Raw genomic sequence first — 21,669 nt, 5'->3', positions numbered from 1 at the left:
TTCTAACTGTAGGGGGGATGGGCTGTGTGTGTGATGTCACTGATCTCTGCTCCGATGACAGGGAGCAGAGATTGAGTGACACTGTCACTAGGCAGAATGGGGAGATGCTGTTTACCACGGCATCTCCCCGTTCGTCCTCTCCGTGAGGCGATCGTGGGTATGCCCGCGGCGATCGAGTCCGCGGGACCCGCGACCCGACTCACGGAGATCGCGCGCGTGCACACGGCGGCAACTTCAAAGTAACATACGGGTACTTTACTTTGTGCAGCCGTGTCATTCTGCCGACGTATATCTACAGGAGCCGGTCGGGAACCGGTTAAGGAGCCTGCGGCTAAATACCCAGCCAGGGCCTTTATCCAAAGCATATCCAAAGGTCGGCACGTCAAAGGTTGACGTGCTGATGTCATCACACTTCTCAGTGGACGGGTGTTCGCTTGCTGGCCGGCTGTTTGATATGACCGTTTTTATCTTCTTATTTGTAAGTGCAATTCTTTTATTTTATTAAATCCTTTATGGTACAGTACACACTCTTGAGTCCCTCTTTATATTTTTTGGGTAATACCTGAATTGATCCTTGGTGATGATGCTTGAGTACTCCTGGCTATTTGGTGCCCATTATAAACTCCTTCCCATAACAAACAGTGGATTACCATCTTCCGTTTGGATAAAGGCCCTGGCTGGGTATTTAGCCGCAGGCTCCATAACCACTTGCCGACCGTTTCATGCACATATACTGTGGCAGAAGGGCACATACAGGCACACTAACGTACCTGTACATTGCCCTTTAAAAAGCGGCTTGCCGCGAGCCCCGTGTGTGTGATCGCGGGTCCCGCGGACTCGATGTCCACGGGGATACCCGCGATCGTCTCACAGAGAGGAAGAACAGGGAAATGCTGATGTAAACAAGCATTTCCCTGTTCTGCCTAGTGACACTGACATTGATCACCACTCCCTGTCATCGGGAGCTGTGACCAGTGTTGTGTCACACACAGCCCCTCCCCCTCACAGTAAGATTCACTCCCTAGGACACACTTAACCCCTGCAGCACCACCTAGTGGTTAACCCCTTCACTGCCAGTCACATTTACACAGTAATCAATGCATTTTTAATCGCACTGATCGCTGTATAAATGTGAATGGTCCCAAAATAGCACCAAAAGTGTTCAATCTGTCCGCCATAATGTCGCAGTCACGATAAAAATCACTGATCGCCGCCATTACTAGTAAAAAAAAAACATTATTAATAAAAATGCCATAAAACTAACCCCTATGTTGTCGACACTATAACTTTTGCGCAAACCAATTAATACACGTTTATTGCGATTATTTTTACCAAAAATATGTAGAAGAATGCGTATCGGCCTAAACTGAGGAAAAAAAATTTTTTTAATATATTTTTGGGGGATATTTATTATAGCAAAAAGTAAAAAATAATGCATTTTTTCAAAATCGTCGCAAAAAATAAAAACCACAGAGGTGATCAAAACCACCAAAAGAAAGCTCTATTTGTGGGGAAAAAAGGACGTGAAATTTGTTTGGGAGTCACGTCGCACGACCGCACTATTGTCAGTTAAAGCGACGCAGTGTCGTATCGCAAAAAGTGCTCTGGTCTTTGGGCAGCCAAATGGTCCGGGGCTTAAGTGGTTAAAGCTTGCCTTCTGGTAAGCGCACAATCTATGTGGTGAAGGTGCACTGTCGTCAGGTGTTATTTTTTAGCACTCACTTCATGTACTATTTATGGACTGTTCTTTACTACTTATGTCATTTTTACACAACCATTGATTTGGACTTGGCCATTCACTAAAACTAGAAGAGAAGCGGTTTAACCTTAAATTACATAGAGGGTTCTTTATTGTAAGAGCAGTAAGGATGTGGAATTCTCTTCCACAGGCAGTGGTTTCAGCAGGAAGCATAGATAATTTCAAAAAACTATTAGATAAGCACCTGAACAATCAACATACAGGGATATACAATGTAATACTGACATATAATCACACACATAGGTTGGACTTGTGTCTTTTTCCAACCTCACCAACTATGTAATAAAGTTGCATTGTAAAGTCCCAGCTCCTCTTCAGAGTAATAAAAATAAACCAAAAGTGCTCCACCACAATGTGAATCTTTCACCACTCTCACTAAATCGAACTCACCAGATCAATATATAGGTCAAATTATAAACCAGCATGCATGCCAAATCTCCCCCAGCAGTCACTAAATGTACTCCTCTCTCCACATAGGCATCGGGCAGAATCCCATCTCATATGTCATAGCATCCAGTGTGGGAAATAAAAAGAAGGAAGGAGGCTCCCATCTTGTAAAATCATAACAACTGGCTTTATTTAAAATAAGTAAACATTCCACTCACATGTAAAAAGTGTCTGCCCAACACTAAGGAAAACTAGTTGAGCTGTGTTAGTCGTTCGCCTCCAGTCCATACTGGAATCACTGCTTACAGGCAGCAAGGTACCTTGGGATCTGTAGTCCTTAGAAATTGAAAGTAAACAGCAGAGGAAAAGCTGCACAGCATGGCACCATGGTTTGTAAAGTTCTCTCTTGTTTGCATTGTCTCAAATACAACACCTGGGCTATGTGCAGGAAGTGGAGGGCTATGCTGTGTGTGCTGTGTAGAACAATGCAAGTACATCTGCAGTAGAGTTGCCACCTCATCCCTTTAAACTCTAATGCCCCGTACACACGGTCGAATTTTCCGATGGAAAATGTGTGATAGGACCTGATTGTCGGAAATTCCGTCTGTGTGTAGGCTCCGTCACACATTTTCGGAATTTCAGACACACAAAGTTTGAGAGCAGGCTATAAAATTTTCCGAAAACAAAATCCGTTGTCGGAAATTCCGATCGTGTGTACAAAAATCCGACGCACAAAGTGCCACGCATGCTCAGAATAAATTAAGAGACAAAAGCTAATGGCTACTGCCCCATTTATAGTCCCGACGTACGTGTTTTACGTCACCGCGTTTAGAACGATCGGATTTTCCGACAACTTTGTGTGACCGTGTGTATGCAAGACAAGTTTGAGCCAACATCCCTCGAAAAAAATCCATGGATTTTGTTGTCGGAATGTCCGATCAATGTCCGACTGTGTGTACGGGGCATAACACATATGAATTACACAGGTTTTGAGGCTAATTTATTACAGATAAGGCACCAAGTGAGTTTAATTACCACCTTAATTAGTCCCAGAACCTGTGTAATTAATATGTGTTCAGGTTTAAAGGGATGAGGTGACAACCCTAATCTGCAGGACAGCTATCATTTCCACTCACACTGTCAGGATCTTGTGCGCCAAGGCACCAAATCCTCTGAATCCAGGTTAACACACACAAAAAGAGTGCAATACCTAGTAAAGTAGGTAGTAAGAAAAATGACAGTGATCACAATATTGCTTTACTAATAGTCTAGCCATTCTCTGGTTTTTAGAAAACATACTTACCAGCCTGACCTGTTGACTAGTCAATTTTTTATCTCTTCGCTGTTAACATATTATGATGGTTTGTGGTATGCATGCCTTACACCACAGTAGCATGTATAATTCAAGAGCCAGTCAGTTTAATCCCAGATGTCAGAACATATGTACTTCCCCGAGCAACAACAAAAGGGCCTAAAATAAATCAGATACCAGCTGAATGTTTTTTAACACGTTGTCTACATATCCTTAGGAATTAATCCAGCTCTGCCCAGGTTTGTTGTCAAAAGTGTAAAGTGTCCAGTTTTGTAAATCTGTAGATTTGGGTCATAGGTAGAAAGGGTATGATAATGTTTACAGACAGCCAATATGGACTTGGTTTGGGAGAGATGTACACTCTATGTGGTTATTTATTGACTGATCACATATACTGTAATATATAGACACAATACAGGAGCATCTAATAATACTCTCTCCATATAGGGTGGCACAGTGGTGTAGTGGGTAGCACTTTCGCCTAGCAGTAAGAGGGGTTGCTGGTTCGAATCCCAACCACGACGCTACCTGCCTGGAGTTTGCATGTTCTCCCTGTGCCTGCGTCTGTTTCCTCCGGGTACTCCGGTTTCCTCCCACACTCCAAAGACATGCTGGTAGGTTAATTGGATCCTGTCTAAATTGTCCCTAGTATGTATGAATGTGAGTTAGGTACCTTAGATTATAAGCTCCTTGAGGGTAGGGACTGATGTGAATGTATATGTAAAGTGCTACATAAATTGATGGTGCTATATAAGTACCTGAAATAAATAAAATATTGTAGCATATTTGTAACAAATTGTGTACTACAGTATGTGTCATCATATAGAAATTGTCTGATGGTAGCTGCACACTGGATGAGTGCTGAGGGAGGACAAACAAGGGATGAGGGAGCACAGATATGGGCTGTTGGAGAAGAGACATGGGCAAAGGGATGGCAAACAAGGCCCGAGGGAGCTCAAACCAAAAAATAACAGAAAGCATCAGACCAAAATTGGATGAAAGTGTTCAAGATCATTTTAATGGTTGATAAAAAAAAGTCATATAAAATATCCAATGTGTTTTGGGGCAACGTCACTACCCCTTCATCAGAGCTCAAGACGGGATAAAACTTGGATGGACTCAGGGAAACCAGTAATTTCACAGTTCTACAGTACTTTAGAACCAGTATAACTCTCCTCATTGAGATACAATTTGACAGCAGCTGCTGAACAGCAATGGAGGTATGGAGCTGGGGAGTATAGACATAGGATGAGGGAGGAGAGACATTGGCTGTGGGAGGATAGAAATGGGCTGAAGGGAGGATAAACATGAGCTGAGGGAGGAGAGACATGGGTTAAGTCTTTGAACAATGTTATTTTTTACATATGAGATGGTCAAACAGAGTTAAGGACATAAATAAACCCATAATTAACAGTGGTGACAGACACAAACAACCTTTTCCTTAGACCCCTTTCACACTGAGGCACTTTACAGGCGCTACAGCGCTAAAAATAGCGACTGTAAAGCGCCTCTCCTGTCTCTCCAGTGTGAAAGCCTGAGGGCTTTCACATTGGAGCAGTGCGCTGGCAGGACGCTAAAAAAAGTCTTGCAAGCAGCATCTTTAGAGCAGTGAAGGAACAGTGTATACATCGCTCCTTCACCGCTCCTACCCATTGAACTGAATGGGCACCGCTGCCGAACCGCCGGCAAAGCGCTGCTGCAGTGGCACTTGCGGGTCATTTTAACCCTTTTTCGGCCGCTAGCGGGGGTTAAAGACGGCCCACTAGCTGCCGAAAACACCCGCAAAAACGGTGGTAAAGTGCAGCTAAAAATAGTGGTGCTTTACCGCCTGTTGCTCCAGTGTGAAAGGGGCCTTAGTCAGGAAGCAGCCAAGATTCGAACTGTGTATGGGCAGGCTGAATGTACCAAGTTGATCGATCGATCAACTTGGGTGCAACCAGCCTGCTGGATTCTCTTGCGTTTATTGTTAGCGGCAGCTATAGCCGCTAGAGATAATCTCCGTCTTCTCCCATCGGGGGGGGGGCTCGGAGGAGGGCAGGGAAGCCACCCCCGATGGGAGAAGACGGAGATTATCTCTAGCGGCTATAGCTGCCGCTAACGATAAACGGAGAAGGCAATGGCCCAGCAGGAGGGATTTACTGCATCAATGCTATCTGTGTTAATGCGGGAATCAAGCAAGTTTTTTTCCCGCAACCCATTTTTGCAGGAAAGAAATTCACTCCATGTATGGCCGGCCTTAGAATCATGGATCCTCAGATTTTATTGAAGTTCTTAGGAAAGACTTGTCACTATCAGTATTACCTTGTAAACATAAAGAAGACACAAGTTTGTACCAACATAACTGTGTTAATATAACATTATTAATGACAATTAAAAGACAAAAGTTGGACAATTGTGCCACAAAATATCTTTTTCGGAGACTGACATCAGGAAGCAATGCTGCACAGTCCAGTATGTCTATAAGATGCTTTGTCTGCTCCTGGAAGGGGAATCTTGGGGTATCTTGGTCTTTTGGATGAGATGTTCTTTCTCATTTTCTGAGAGCAATCTACCCTCCTTTCTAAATTTTGACTTTCTGTTAAAAACTTTTGAGGCACACTGGCCTCTTCTCCAATGTTCAAAAAAGAGGCCACCATGCCTCAAAAACATGCACTAGAATCTATTTAGTTAGCCAGTAAATGGTATTATTCTAAATCTGAACCTTGTTGATTGTTAATGTGCTGAAAGAATTGCTATTAATTATGCCGCATTGCTATTAATAAATTGATAAACCACTTGTATACTAGTGCACCTCTATTTTCTTTATATTTTTGGTAATGTGTTATTATGTAAGAATTTTATGTAATGATGTTTTAGGTTTGAGTAATAATGTGGATGATGCAGACTTCTGTTTTGTATTTATGGCCATTGGCAGACTCAATAGAGGATGGATAAATATCCTGCCACATGGTTACTGATCCTTGGATTTATATGCCAATTATCAAAACGCCTCCTCTGAGTATTTCTAATTCTGCTCTAATCATACTGAGTACACGTAGGCCTAAAACTTCCCTGGGCCGCTGAGTGTAATTGCTGCCCAGAGAATAGTCATCTGTAGTAGCAGATGGACTTGGAAGCTGTGAGAAGCTGCCTGGGACCCAGAGCCCAAATATCTGGGGTCATCTATGGAGTAATTTTTGTCCAAAGTGAATGTGTGCAAAATGGCAGGCTGTTCACAGGCAGTATGAGGTTCACTTGACCCAGCAGCTCCAACCATAAGCCGAAGTACTAATAACAGACAGAAAAAGGAAGAATGCACGGATCGCATGCAATTAAACAAAAAGTTGACATTTGTTAAATAAAACCAAAATGGCAGGACTTTTTATATTTGAGACAGCGCATATCAAGCCAGAGATGGTCAGTCCAGTAGCCGCCTGCACGCCATGGCCAGTGGTGGGACAAGAAAAGATGTGGAGACTTCTGTAGCTGTCACTTCTGTAGAATGCCTCAGTTTGTGTAGGGTGGTGTAGTAAATTAGTGGATGGTGCCACCATACAATCATCGTAAAATAAGGATCTTCACAAACACATCTTTGTATAGTAATAATCTTGTCCTTTATTCACATAAAATAACAGGCATCACATTCCAATGTTTCAGGACCTCACAGGATCTCTTTTTCAATGCAGAGTATGGCACCTTGCCTTGAAAAAGGGATCCTGCAAGGTTACTTTATGTGAATAATGGACAAGATTATCACTATACAAAAGTGTACTGGTGAAGATCCTTATTTTACCTCTTATGCCCTGTACACACGGTCGGATTTTCTGACGGAAAAAGTGCGATCGGATTATGTTGTCGGAAATTCTGTTCGTGTGTGGGCTCCATTGGACTTTTTCCGTCGGAATTTCCGACACACAAAGTTTGAGAGCAGGATATAAAATTTTCCGACAATAAAATCCAATCATTTAAATTCCGATCGTGTGTACATAAATCCAACACACAAAGTGCCACGCATGCTCAGAATAAATTAAGAGATGAAAGCTATTGGCTACTGCCTCGTTTATAGTCCCGACGTACGTGTTTTACGTCACCGCGTTCAGAATGATCGGATTTTCCGACAACTTTGTGCGACCGTGTGTATGCAAGACAAGTTTGAGCCAACATCCGTCTGAAAAAATCTGATGGATTTTGTTGTCGGAATGTCCGATCAATGTCCGATCGTGTGTACAGGGCATTAGAGTAAGCCTGGAGACTGTAGGTGAATTCTGGTTCATCATGTAGATTGAATGTGTCTTCTGGAGTGGCTGAAGCTACAGCATCCCCATCGCATGTAAGCTTGGGCACACTTAGGTCCCATTCACACCTGAGCAATTTTCTGCTTGAAGATTGTAGCTTGAATACACTCAATAAACCATATCCCATTAATTTCAATGGCGATGTTCGCATCTGAGCATTTTGTCGCCTATCGCAAAATGCCTGTCGCTAAAAAAAGTACATGATCTTCTTTTAAGCAGACTAGAGATAGATTGGCCCCATAGACCTCAATGGGTATGCCTGAAAAATGCACATTGTGAGTTTTTTTACAAGTGTTTTACCAGCATTTTGTTGCATGTTTTCTGGCAAAACAGTAGCTCTCCGCTCCTTTCTCCACTCATAATATGCTTGGAAAACTCTCAATTAAAAATGCCTGAAAATTGCTCTGTTCAGGTGTGAACAGGTCTTAAGGCTTGTGGCCCTGGATGCTCCTAGTGTAGTTAAATGTCTCAGCTATGAAATTAAAGAAATGTTCTGTGGCCTAAAACAAAAGCATGGCTACCACTGTTTACAAACTGACCAGCCACAGGAATGAATGTGGCTGCAGTGCATATGCACACCAGATGCAGGGCCTGACTGGGGTCATTTTTTAAGAGAGGCAATACAGCTCTGTAAAGGACAATTTAATGTTTTTCTATTCTCCTACTAGACTAGCCTACGAGATAATCATTTTTGTTCACTTAAACAGTATGCTAAATACAACTTTGTCCCTACCTAGTAGTGGGAAAACATGGTCTGTCCTTGGGGAACAGAGCTGAGCAGCACTACTTTCATCTTAGATTTATGCAGCCACACCAATGTATGGCCCATAAACATAAAATAGTAGAATAAAGAACTAACTACTCCACATTTATCTACAAGAAAATAGTGCCTGGCTGCACACAGGATCCACAGTCTGTAAAGCTAAAAAGTTGAAAAATGATGAAAATTTGGCTTTACCTTGGTTTCCCACCTATAGAAGAACCCCTCCCAATGCATTTCGCCCATGTATGGCTTACTCATAGAGGCCACACACATTTGTTCTGCAGATTTACAGAATGGAGCAACCTGCTGCTGTACTAATCACAGTGATTTTTGTGCCCTGCAATCAGTCTTTGTTGCACTGCATCAATAGATATAAAATCCCTTTCTGGGTAGATCAGTATCACCTGGATTGGAGGGCAATCATATCACATTTATGGGACCCCTATATCGTTTGTGTATCCACCAACATTACTTTTTCGGATAAGAAATGATAAAACGTTTCATTGCTGCATTTTAAGAAGGCCTCGTCTGCAAACCTTGACAAGGAACTTGATGAACAGTAAACAACAAAAAAACCTGGTCTGCGTGAAGCATAGGGCATTTATTAGGGAAAAATTTTCAAGCATACATTAGGCCGAACAGTATAATCTTGCTTGCATACAGGAGAACATTGAACCCATTGCTGTATGAATTTCCATAAATAAAATCAGCTTGGCAGCCCCTGTAAATATAGAAAAGGTTCATTTGCATAATGGTACAAGCTGAAATGAACAAGCCGGCACGTCAATCCATCTTCACCAAGATGATATGTTCTGATGAAGCCAAACTGACAACCCAAATGTTGATTAGTTTACATGAATAAATCTTTTCAAAATTGAATGTTGTCCGAGGCTTATTTTATCTACCTAGATGCTGGGACAAAGATATGTCAGCTGATATCAGTGCTCTTATTTTTGCTAATAAATAATGACATCAAACAAGACAGACCCCTTCTCAAAAGAAAAAAGCATTTCAACTTTTCCTTGCCATGTGCTTTAGGCTGTTGAGGCCTCAAGGATAAAAGGTTAGGATCTTTTCTGAGTTCTGTGAACAATGCTGCATTATTCACTAAATAAGTCGCCCAGGCGACAATCAAAGACACATTTTGAATGTTCTGATATATAGTTATATATTACTTCAAGTAGCTTTTGCACCAAGGCCAAGCAAAAAATACTCTGTGCCAAATGACCTGATAAATTTGACACTTTTTGTGCACTAAATTCTAAAGGAACATTTTTAGTTGAAAATTATTCCTATCTACTGCTTGGTATAAGGAATGATCACGCTATGAGTTATTTCCTAAGAACCTGGACTGACCCTATTCCTGATAGGTCTGAGTGTATCACAAAAAGACCTGAAAATTGATGTGATTTATTTTATCTGTGAATTTTAGAGATAATGTACTTGACTCACACAGTTTAAAACTTGGGGTGAAATCATCAAGACCATCAAGTCATTACATTTACAGCAGATTTGCTGTACAAAGTGGTGCCAATGAGTTCAACTCTTTTGTTTGTCTAGTTTCCGCCAAAAATGCCTAATATTAAGCTCACTGGAGTGAATACTTTCCCAACATTTTTTTTTATTTCTCTGCTGCTGACATGCACTTGGTAAGTATTTTTAAAGAAATTAAAATTGAATGTATGGGTTTTTAAATGGATAATGGAAATTGGAAATCACATTATTTTTTTATGGTTCCTGTTCACATCAGTGCACCATGGTATAGTGCAATTTTTGAGAAGGTGCATGTGCTTCTTTTGGAACTGCACATTGGGGTTGATTTACTACAGGCAACTAGACTGTTCACTTTGCAAGGGAATTTGCACAGTGCATGGGGAATTTTCCCCGCAGCTCAGTGAATGAGGTGAAGCTCTTCTGACTTTCATCATCCAATCATGTGCAAGCAAAAATGTTTTTTTTTTCCTTGCATGTGATTGGGCATGCCCATTGAAATGAATAGGCAGTGCTTTCAAAGCACCTGAAAAGTGCTTTGGAAGCGCTGCAACACAGGCACTTTTAACCCCTTCTTTGGCCGCTAGAGAGGGTTAAAAGCGTCCCGCTAGCGGCCGAAAAGTGCCGCTTAAACAGCAGTAAAGCACCGATAAAACGAGCAGCGCTTTACCGCTAACGCACGGCGGCCCCAGTGTGAAAGGGGTCTTAGCCTTTAAAGTTTTACCCATATAGCTTCTTGTATAGGCACTGAAGGGGGTCAGTGACCATTTGCTTTATATGTGGTTGAGTTGCATAGACTCCCAGATGGCAATCTCTAGCAGATGCCAATGTGTCAAAAGGGTGAGCCGTCATTTTTAAATACATGAACTGAAATGCTTTATATCCATGGAATATTTTACTATCTGCTTATATATTCCTAGGTAATGTTTTTGGTTTTTCGTCAGTTTCCATTAAAATAGCGATCTGTCCGTAGGGTTATGTGTTGCATGACTTATAGTTTGCTTAGCAAAAATCTCTTAGTAAATGAGTAATTGTTACTGCAAACAGGGGAATTCAGAGCACATTAATAGAACATTAGAAAGCGTTATTTATGTTAATGGAGTGTGAAAGCATGCATTAATTCTGAATATTCTAGAATCAACCGGTTTCAGGTGGCAATAACTTTTGTTTTTTTTGTTTTTTGTCAGTTAAGTGTGACTGTACGCGCTCTACAAATAGAAATATGCATATTCATCAGTGGTATGCATTCAGCACATTGGTATTTAAAAGCTGCTTGCAAACTCCCTGTTAACCAATTCCCAGTTATAACAACCACCATGCACTGCACAGCATTGCAGCAGATTGTTTAGTTACAGGCATTTGAGGGTTAATCATATTAGTGGTAACTTTGCAGGAGATCATTTGCTTATGCATTAAGTTCTCTCTACTCTGGAAATGGGAATAGAAAATAATTTCACATTTATACTATATAAATACTACTGTACTTTGGAAACTCAGGAAATGCATTTAGTAATATAACACAAAAATACTCCTTTCGGGCTTTGTAGAATTGCTTCTGCCTTGTATTTAAAGCTGTGTGTTTGTGTATTTTTTTTTTTTTTTAATTTACATCAAGACGTTTTATATCCTGCAGAGAAAAGATTTTTGTCAGTTATGTTTTTATATTCTCTGTGAAATGAAGCATACAGCTGTCAAAATGTTATGCACTCTACCCACTACTTCATGGCTTGGCGCGATCATAATTCAGCTGAATTCAACCTCAGAACTCAGATTTTAATAAAGCTACCTGATTGCTTATTCTGTTCATTTTTTAGGAAATTTTCCATGACACAACTGTGGCTAGCATATGAAAAAAAAACATAAAAATCCAGATAATATTCAAGTGACTTAAACAGTATTAAACCAGATGTTTTCTTATATTGCATGAGCCTCCAGGTGGTTTAAGCAATAATGCATGAACCACCTATGCATATTTGCACATCTGGCAGATTTACCTGTCAAAGGTAGCCCTGCAGCATTACTCTGTGACCAAATCCCGCTGGTCCCGGGTGCTTCCATCTTCTCCCAGTCTTCCTTCCGAGTTCCGTCTCTTTGGCTGCTGGAATCTCTGGGCCCCGATGACGTTACTCCCACACATGTGCATGGCAGTCACATCACCATGGCACAGATTGGATTCTGTAAATGTTTGCTGCGCCGTGCATGTGAGGCTCAGGGTATATAACAGCTGAAAGGTAGGGGAAGCATTTATGACAGAAGAGACCAATATGGTCTCTTCTCTACTAAAAACCCTGCTTGTCAGCAACTTTTAAAATGTAAAATTTAATACCACTTTAAGTGTTTTTAACATTGTGGGACTGATTTACTTTTTACTTTATCTGGCCATACACTAGTAGATGTTTAAAAAAACATTTGTACGAACACTTGTGTCAAAAGTCATGCAGATGTCATTGAAAGTACTTAAAAAAATTTGCTTTTAAATTGGATTGTGGAGTGTGGGGACTTCCCCAAACAGAAAGTACATTCACTGTTAAAAATGTGTTCGAGAAAAATTTTCTATCTTGCTCCTTCAAATTGCCTCATTACTGTGGTCGAAAAATGACCATTGGGTTTGACCTCACTAGCAATTGGAAAATTGATTTAAAGATCTTAAAAGGAACGTTTTGGAAAAAAAATTCTAATAGTGAATGGAAAGCTTTAGTAAAGTGAATGTTCATTTTGAAAAGTGAATGTTAGTAATAAAGTGAACCCGTTTTTACTTTGAATACCCAAAATTTGCTAGTAAAATTCCTGTTCTTTTTTCATTTCCTTTGCATGTGGTTGGGTGTTCAAAATTACCTCAGGTTCACATTATTTACTAACAAGGAGAAGTACAGCCAAAGATCATTTCTGTACTTCTGTGGATCACAGTTCGTTCTGCACTCCCATGACTCGTTTTCAGCAGACAGCGGGCTGGAGCTGCATCCACCTAGGTAAGTATGATTCCAAAAAAAAGTTAATCCTCATACTTCTCTTTTTTTTGCAAAGTGAACATTTACGAACTACTCCTGTAAATCAACACCATCATTTAGAAGATATTTGTATTTGGAGACTAAAACCTTCCAACTTCCTGAGTTGAGAAAGAAGGACACCTTTTATCCCAAAGTTTGTAGGTAATTCAAATGACTGGTTTCAGCTGAACCCCAGGAAATATATGTATTGCATACCAGTTTGACACAATGTAATACAAAGTATGTATTACTCATGCATGATGGACTGCTGGGGAAGCTGGAAATCATTGGAGCAGTGAGCCCTGCTACAGTGATAGCCGCCATCTTCTGGGTCCTGTTCAGGATCTATGTGAGCGGTTGCCACACTGAACACAGAAGGTCATTCACTAGGCACCGCCACTATTTATAGACTACCTTGTATTTTTTTTTTAAATTAATATATGGCATTCTCTGATTGGAAGAGATGGAGAGGAGAGGCAGTGACATTGCAGTCTCCACCTTGTTGAATCAGAGAATGCCTTGTACTCATTAAAAAAAGTACAAGCTGTTCTATGGGTAGCGAACGTGCGGAGCTAGCAAACCCCTGTGGTCAGTGTGCAATTAGGTAGCCATTCACATAAAACCTAAACAGTACCCGGAAAATTGTGGCTATCACTGTAGCAGTGCCAACCACTATGGTGATTTCCGGCTTCCCCAGTGACCCATCAGGTATAACTAATAGATACTTACAATTTGTCAAGCTGGTATTCAATACAAATATTTCCTGGGGTTAAGCTTTAACCAGTCATTTGTATTTCCAGAGAATGTTGGGCTAAAAGGTGTCCCTCTTTCTCTACTCAGGAAGTTGAAAGGTCAATCAAGTGTGAGAAATGTATATTTACATTGTGCCAAGCTGGACCAATGTACAGTAAGTATGCAATACAAATATTTCCTGGAGTTCACCACTAATTGTACTGTCTTTGCAAACATTTAGCTTTCAGATAAAAGGTTTAGTGTAGTATAAACATTTAAAGAATACATTTAGTAGAAGTCTGTACATCAGGCCAAAAAAAGAAGCAGAAAGTTATCTGATTCCAAAAGAGGAACCGTCACTCCAAGTAAGTTATAGTTGGAAACTATAGAATAATTATGTCATCACTTATATGTCACTTATGTAAAACATAACATACATTTAGAGAATATAAATATTGTAACTTTTTGTTAGAGAATAGTGCCATCACTTATGATTCACCTTATTGAAAATATTCCTTAAAAGAATATATATAGCGATTAGCAAAACCTATAGGACCAGAAAGCCGTTTGTTTAGCTACTGATTGTTGTTTTTTTCTTTGTCAAAAGACAAAGCAGTAATTGTTATTTTACGGATATATAGGATGTTGCAGTCACCCCTGGATCAGTTTCCAATGGAGAAGGTATCGCGAATGAGGAAGAGCAAAATGCAGAAGAACAAAAGGGTGGATTTGTAAAGTTTGGATGGATAAAAGGTGTACTGGTAAGTCTGCCATTTAAAAAAATATATTACCTAGCAACATGAAAGATCTAATTAAATGCATGTTATATTCAAGTGTTTCAAATAGATTTGGTTCCACTAAACATGAAAGGTTAAAGAAAAAAGTACCCAATGAACCGGAATTCCAGAATTTTAAGCTCCAAAAATTCATATAAACATACCTTTCACTTTTCTCAGTCTATAATACTTACTAATAAACAAAACATAATTTGGGTTATTTACGAAAACTGGAGCATGCAAAATCTAGTGCAGCTCTGCACAGAAACCAATCAGCTTCCAGGTTTTATTGCAAAAGGCTTATCGAACAAGCTGAATTTAGAAGCTGATTGGATACCATGCACAGCTGCATGAGATGCTAAGTGCAACAGTTTTAGTAAATCCCCCCCAATGTCTAAAGTGGTTTCAGGTACATCTGATCATTAATGAAAACGGTAAAATAGCCAGTCATGAGGCTGCAACTTAATACATAAAGCAGGAATCTGAAATTTTTCATTACAAGGGCCACGTTGTATATAAATATTCTCTGGCCAAAATAAAAAACAGCTTTATAAATGAGTGAGTAAAATGTAAAGGAATGATATGCATGATATGATTCAGAACAACAAGAAAATACGTTCAGTAAAACGACACAAAGAAATTCCAAATAAACTTAAACCATTAATAAAGATAAAACAAAAATAAAAATAAGTTTGCACCTTTGTCATCAAAGTCAGGGTCCCCTTACAGTAGAGTCTCCCTTACACCAGGGTCCCCATCAAAGTCCCTCCTTACATCAGGTTCCCCATCAGACTGCTGACTGTGTAGATCAGCTGCAGACCGAAAAAAATCTTGTAGCGAGCCGTAGCTTGGAGCCCCCTGACATAAAACATCCAGACATGGCTAGGAGGTTTGGGTGTTGTGTGACTTTGGTCTGGGGAAGATTTTTGATCTAAGCAATTTTGACTGTGGAATGACTGTTAGTACTAGCCATGGTGGTTGCAGACTCTCAAACTGCTTGCAAATTGCCGAATCATATGAAAAGCAAAAAAAATCCAGTTAGTGTCAATTTGGTGGGACAAGCACTTTAATGGGAGAGGTTAGAGGAAAATGGCCAGACTTATTTAAGCTGGCAGGAAGCTCACAACTCTTGAGAAAGGATATTGCTCTTGAGAAAGGATATTCCAGAAAACACAACATATCGTTCGTAAACTTTGAAGAATATAGACTACTTCAGCAAAGACCACGCCAGGTCAAATTTTTGGCAGCAAGAACAAAAAATTGAGTTTGCAGTGGGAATAACATCACCAAAACTGGATGAATATGGATTGGAAAAAGTTCCTAGTCTGGTAAACTTCAATATCTACTGCAATACGCAGTTGGTAAGGCCCAAACTCACAGTATGAAAAAATAGAAGTATCCTATCTTGTGTAAATAGTTCAAGCTGAACATGGAGGAACTACATGATGGTATTAAGTCAGCATTGACCAAAATATTAGGGCTATTTTGTGTGCAAAATCATACCCAGAGCAAGAGAGGTGGACTTAAAGAAGAACTATAGGCAAAACTTTTTTTTTCATTTTGGATAGAGCAAGGGAGGGTTATAACTCTTGTCAGATTTTTTTTTTGCCATCCGTGTCCCATTGTGCAGATTTTCCTTCACTTGCTGTCCCGAAGCCAAAGGAAATTCCTGCAAATTACATAAATTCCTTGGGGACCTCTAGGTCACAAGAACTAGTGTCCCCATTAGAAGATTTCCCCTCTATTACCTTTCAGGGGATAACCTAGAATTTATGGTTTTCTTTTAGTTTCAATGATAATGGTAAACAGGACAAATAGAGAGTGCAAATCTCATTAACCTCCTTGGCGGTATGATTATGTCAGATTTTTGATGCTCAAAGCGGTACATTGTTTTGCATGGAAATTTGGTGTTTTATATTGTAGGCCTGTAATTCTTAGTAATAACATACTTAAATCTGTTCAAACAAGAGTCTAGTAGACATCCCGGGTATGATAAAGTTTGACACACGAAATCATAAATTATAATATAATAAATAACTATAAATAATTATAACAAATAATAATATTATAAATTTATAATAATAGAATTTATTCAATAATGTAATCAAAACAAAAACACTGAAATTTGCTCAGTTGCAGAATTGCAGCTGTCATTACTTTCAGTTTTTGATGACGAATTTCCCCACAAATCACTATCACTCAAAAAGGGACACTTTTTGGTTGCTATGGACATTTTCAACTTTCCAGGCAGAAAGAAAAGTATACAGTGGGGACGGAAAGTATTCAGACCCCCTTAAATTTTTCACTCTTTGTTATATTGCAGCCATTTGCTAAAATCATTTACGTTCATTTTTTTTCCTCGTTAATGTACACACAGCACCCCATATTGACAGAAAAACACAGAATTTTTGACATTTTTGCAGATTTATTAAAAAATAAAAACTGAAATATCACATGGTCCTAAGTATTCAGACCCTTTGCTCAGTATTTAGTAGAAGCACCCTTTTCATCTAATACAGCCATGAGTCTTTTTGGGAAAGATGCAACAAGTTTTTCACACCCGGATTTGGGGATCCTCTGCCATTTCTCCTTGCAGATCCTCTCCAGTTCTGTCAGGTTGGATGGTAAACGTTGGTGGACAGCCATTTTTAGGTCTCTCCAGAGATGCTCAATTGAGTTTAAGTCAGGGCTCTGGCTGGGCCATTCAAGAACAGTCACGGAGTTGTTGTGAAGCCACTCCTTCGTTATTTTAGCTGTGTGCTTAGGGTCATTGTCTTGTTGGAAGGTAAACCTTTGGCCCAGTCTGAGGTCCTGAGCACTCTGGAGAAGGTTTTCGTCCATGATATCCCTGTATTTGGCAGCATTCAACTTTCCCTTGATTGCAACCAGTCATCCTGACCCTGCAGCTGAAAAACACCCCCACAGCATGATGCTGCCACCACCATGCTTCACTGTTGGGACTGTATTGGACAGGTGATGAGCAGTGCCTGGTTTTCTCCACACATGCCACTTAGAATTAAGGCCAAAAAGTTCTATCTTGGTCTCATCAGACCAGAGAATCTTATTTCTCACCATCTTGGAGTCCTTCAGGTGTTTTTTAGCAAACTCCATGCAGGCTTTCATGTGTCTTGCACTGAGGAGAGGCTTCCGTCGGGCCACTTTGCCATAAAGCCCCGACTGGTGGAGGGCTGCAGTGATGGTTGACTTTCTACAACTTTCTCCCATCTCCCGACTGCATCTCTGGAGCTCAGCCACAGTGATCTTTGGGTTCTTCTTTACCTCTCTCACCAAGGCTCTTCTCCCTCGATAGCTCAGTTTGGCCAGACGGCCAGCTCTAGGAAGGGTTCTAGTCATCCCAAACGTCTTCCATTTAAGGATTATGGAGGCCACTGTGCTCTTAGGAACCTTAAGTGCAGCAGATTTTTTTTTTTCTCGTAACCTTGGCCAGACCTGTGCCTTGCCACAATTCTGTCTCTGAGCTCTTCAGGCAGTTCCTTTGACCTCATGATTCTCATTTGCTCTGAAATGCACTGTGAGCTGTATGGTCTTATATAGACAGGTGTGTGGCTTTCCTAATCAAGTCCAATCAGTATAATCAAAAACAGCTGGACTCTAATGAAGGTGTAGAACCATCTCAAGGATGATCAGAAGAAATGGAGAGCACCTGAGTTAAATATATGAGTGTCACAGCAAAGGGTCTGAATACTTAGGACCATGTGATATTTCAGTTTTTCTTTTTTAATAAATTAGCAAAAATGTCAACAATTCTGTGTTTTTCTGTCAATATGGGGTGATGTGTGTACATTAATGAGGAAAAAAAATGAAATTAACTGATTTTAGCAAATGGCTGCAATATTACAAAGAGTGAAAAATTTAAGGGGGTCTGAATACTTTCCGTCCCCACTGTATATAATATAAAACTGCATGCAGGGCACTGGACAAAGTACTAGAGACAAAAGGAATGTGAAATAATTGGATACAGTAATGTAATCTGTATCAAATTTGTGGTTTTCACATTTTGAATTTGGCGCCGGGCTCCCTCCCTGTGCGTCGCGACGCTCGCAGGGAACGGAGCCTGGCACTGTGATAGATCAAACAGAGACACGGCTCACACCCACATCGGGGAGACATCGCAGGATCCTGGGGACAAGGTAAGTAACTTTGCCTGGATCCTGCGATGCAATCCCGAGTGTGGCTCGGGGTTACCGCTTTTGGTACTGAAAATCTACCCCGAGCCACACTCGGGAATGCCGCTAAGGAGGTTAATAGGGGCACACACAGCAATAAAAACTGATGGGTGTTCTAATACCTCTCCCCTCTATCCAAAATGAAATAATAAAACGTTTTGCCTTTAGTTATACTTTAAAAAGTGGCCACTGCATATGGTTTGCAGAGCTCTGTAGTGGCTAAAGTAAATTGCTTCTCAGTGGAATAAAATGTTTTGATTTTCCACACCTAAATCTATTTCCATGCACTTTTTTTTTAGGTCAGATGTATGTTAAACATATGGGGTGTGATGCTTTTCATTCGCCTTTCATGGATTGTAGGTCAAGCTGGAATTGGTAAGTATTATTATTTGCCATATGCATATTGCACTGATACATGTTATTCAGGCCTTTTCAGAGTACTAAAATCTTTCACAAAGGTTGCCGTTTTCCAAAAGAGCTTAGAATATAATTCTAGGAATCTATAAAATCTCCATGAGATCTACTGATACTATATAGTGTAAGGCAAAAGACCACACAGAGGGCCGCAAACGCCTTGTGCATTACACAAAGTCTATTTAAAAAAATAAAAATAAAAATAACCGATTGAATACTCACAAAGGCCAGAAGTAAAATGCATTAAAACCATCTCCGATCATCAACCAGTGTGGCAACGACTGACCAAACTATAGTCAATGTCGGCAAGCTGATGTGTTTCGGGGACGCACCCCCTTCCCCAGAGCTCCATGACGCACCCCAAAACGCGTCAGCTTGCCGAGATTGCCAATAGTCTGATCACAACAGCCTTAATGTTGGACACTTTACATTTTTTTTATATCATGAGATTGAAGCTGTTAACAAGAGGTCCTTGTATAAGTTTATAGAGCACCAAATGTGATGCTCTGATTCTCTGAATGAGTGGACTTACACTTATTAAACAGAGAATTTTTTATTCATGTGTGGTTCATCCCCCCCCAATGCTTATATAGGTATAGGGACACCTGTTTGAACAGGATAGCTAATGCACCCATTGCATTAATGGTCTCAAAGCAAGAATTATTTTTCCAGTCTATGAACAAGAGCATACCCCAATTGACCTCAAGTGTTGAAAAGGAGAATTTAGCCAATACATCCTTCTAATTGTGCAATGTGCACAAATGGTAAGATAAGGACATTTTTACCCATAGGCACTTTTTTAATTGTGCGCCCATCATTCACTTAATGAGAATAGCTTATGCCAAAGCTGTAAAACAGAACTGGGTCATTTGAGATGTATAGAAAGATAGCTTCACACAAAAGACAAATATTACTAATTCTGAAAGTTCTCATTTTCTCTGGCCTGCACTTCAGCATATGCTGTGCCTGACAATTAAGTACTCTGTGATTTTATGATGCATAGCAAATGAAACCTTATAGCCACGGGGGTACAGCCGCGTCTCTGTCCTCTCATAAAAAGGGAGCATTTTGAAACCTGCCAATTCTTTGCTTTGGGCTTTCATGCACAATTAGTTTTCTAAGGGCAGTTTGGTAACTTATTTGGGTCATTAAGAAGTGTTACTTTGCTCCCAGGTGTGATTCAGGCCAGAAGGATTTTCCTCTTTTAAGTTATTTATCTATGGCAGAGTGTTGAAAATGTTATTAAAAAGTTTTTATTGAAAAACAGCTGATTTTGTAATATACATGGCAGATCTACACTGCATGGCTGTATATTTAAAATTAACCTCTTGAGCCATTTTATAGTCAGATGGCAGTTTTCTGTTTTCTGATGAATTGGCGTAATTTATTTTTTGGTTAGTTTGATGTGAATCTGTAACCCAGAGGAACATGTCTTCCTTGCTTCAAAATAAATGTTTTCCAATAGTCATTTAATTTCAAGCTGCTTGAGATTATACAGACGTGTCTGGGGTTTTACTATTTGAAATGTTTTGCTTACAGTCCTTCTAAAGGCGAAGTCATGTTTGAAACCACAAATGAAGTGAATACACTTACATTAATATTTTTTCAGCTCCCACACGACTTTGTTTTAATGTAATACTTTTTGTTAAAATTATTAAAATAAAACATTGCGCCTCTAAGTGAAAATTAACTCAATATACTAAATGTGATTGTACAGCTGCTAACCCCAAGTGTTAAAACACTAAGCAATAAAAAATAAAGTGTGTGTGTGTGTGGGTGGAATACTCAAATCAATAATACAATAGTGACTAAAATGAACAATAAATAATGTTAAAACAAATAAATACAATGCAGTACATAATAATTCATTAAATGTTGTGAATTCAAAAAATAATGTAGTACTCCCCCCCACTTAATTTTGTAATACTTTTTGTTAAACGAGTAGCTACAAAAGAAAAGAGCAGTGTTTAAAAAAAAATGGAACAAGCCAGAAATAGTACTTACCCCTCTGTGGGTGAGAGAGGATGTGTACCATTATATAAAATATGGAAGCTGCCTTTTGCTGGTTGCCTTCTGAAAATGTTATCCTGGCCCCCTTGCTTTAATATTTTTTGGGGTCACCGACTCATAGAAATGCATACGAGGAACAGAAAAAAGAAAGAAAACCAAGAGGTCTTCATCCACATATTCATAGTCAGAGTCACAGTGGCCACCTGGAAACTATCATTTTCAGAAGCACAGGTCAGCAATGTCAGCTTCTACATTCCGTTTGTTTCCTTTAACCTACCATATAAACTTATGTATTCCTAATAAGTTTAGGCATTTCAATAAATTACATCATGGAATATTTTCATGTATAACTATGGCCTACCATAGTGCTACAGCACTTAAAAGAGAAGTATGGTCAAAACTATTTTGGCCATACTTCTCTTCTTGGTCACAGGACTGCGCTTACTTTTGCTCTTCTGTGAATCAGCCGACATCACAGCTGACATCACAGAGCTGCTTTAGGCTCTGGAAGGATCCTGGTAATAATGCCAGGATCCACAAAAGTCTCATCTGTCCCAGAAATAAGAAGAAACACTCA

The 21,669-nt window shown here is 39.9% G+C and overlaps 1 protein-coding gene across 1 annotated transcript in view; it reads left to right on the top strand.

Annotated features, from left to right (window-relative positions):
- The window catches only part of SLC12A1 (solute carrier family 12 member 1), a 199,763-nt gene that overhangs the window by 4,593 nt on the left and 173,501 nt on the right, over positions 1-21,669 (top strand). Inside the window, exons 2-3 of the mRNA XM_073618670.1 lie at positions 14,347-14,466; positions 18,968-19,043. Coding sequence (XP_073474771.1) covers positions 14,347-14,466; positions 18,968-19,043 — 196 coding nt within the window. The remainder of the gene's footprint in view (positions 1-14,346; positions 14,467-18,967; positions 19,044-21,669) is intronic.

The sequence above is a fragment of the Aquarana catesbeiana genome, linkage group LG03 (genome assembly GCF_042186555.1).
Source record: "Aquarana catesbeiana isolate 2022-GZ linkage group LG03, ASM4218655v1, whole genome shotgun sequence".
NCBI lineage: Eukaryota > Metazoa > Chordata > Amphibia > Anura > Ranidae > Aquarana > Aquarana catesbeiana.
The sequence above is the reverse complement of the archived record's forward strand: the minus strand, read 5'-3'. Positions and strand labels throughout refer to the sequence as shown.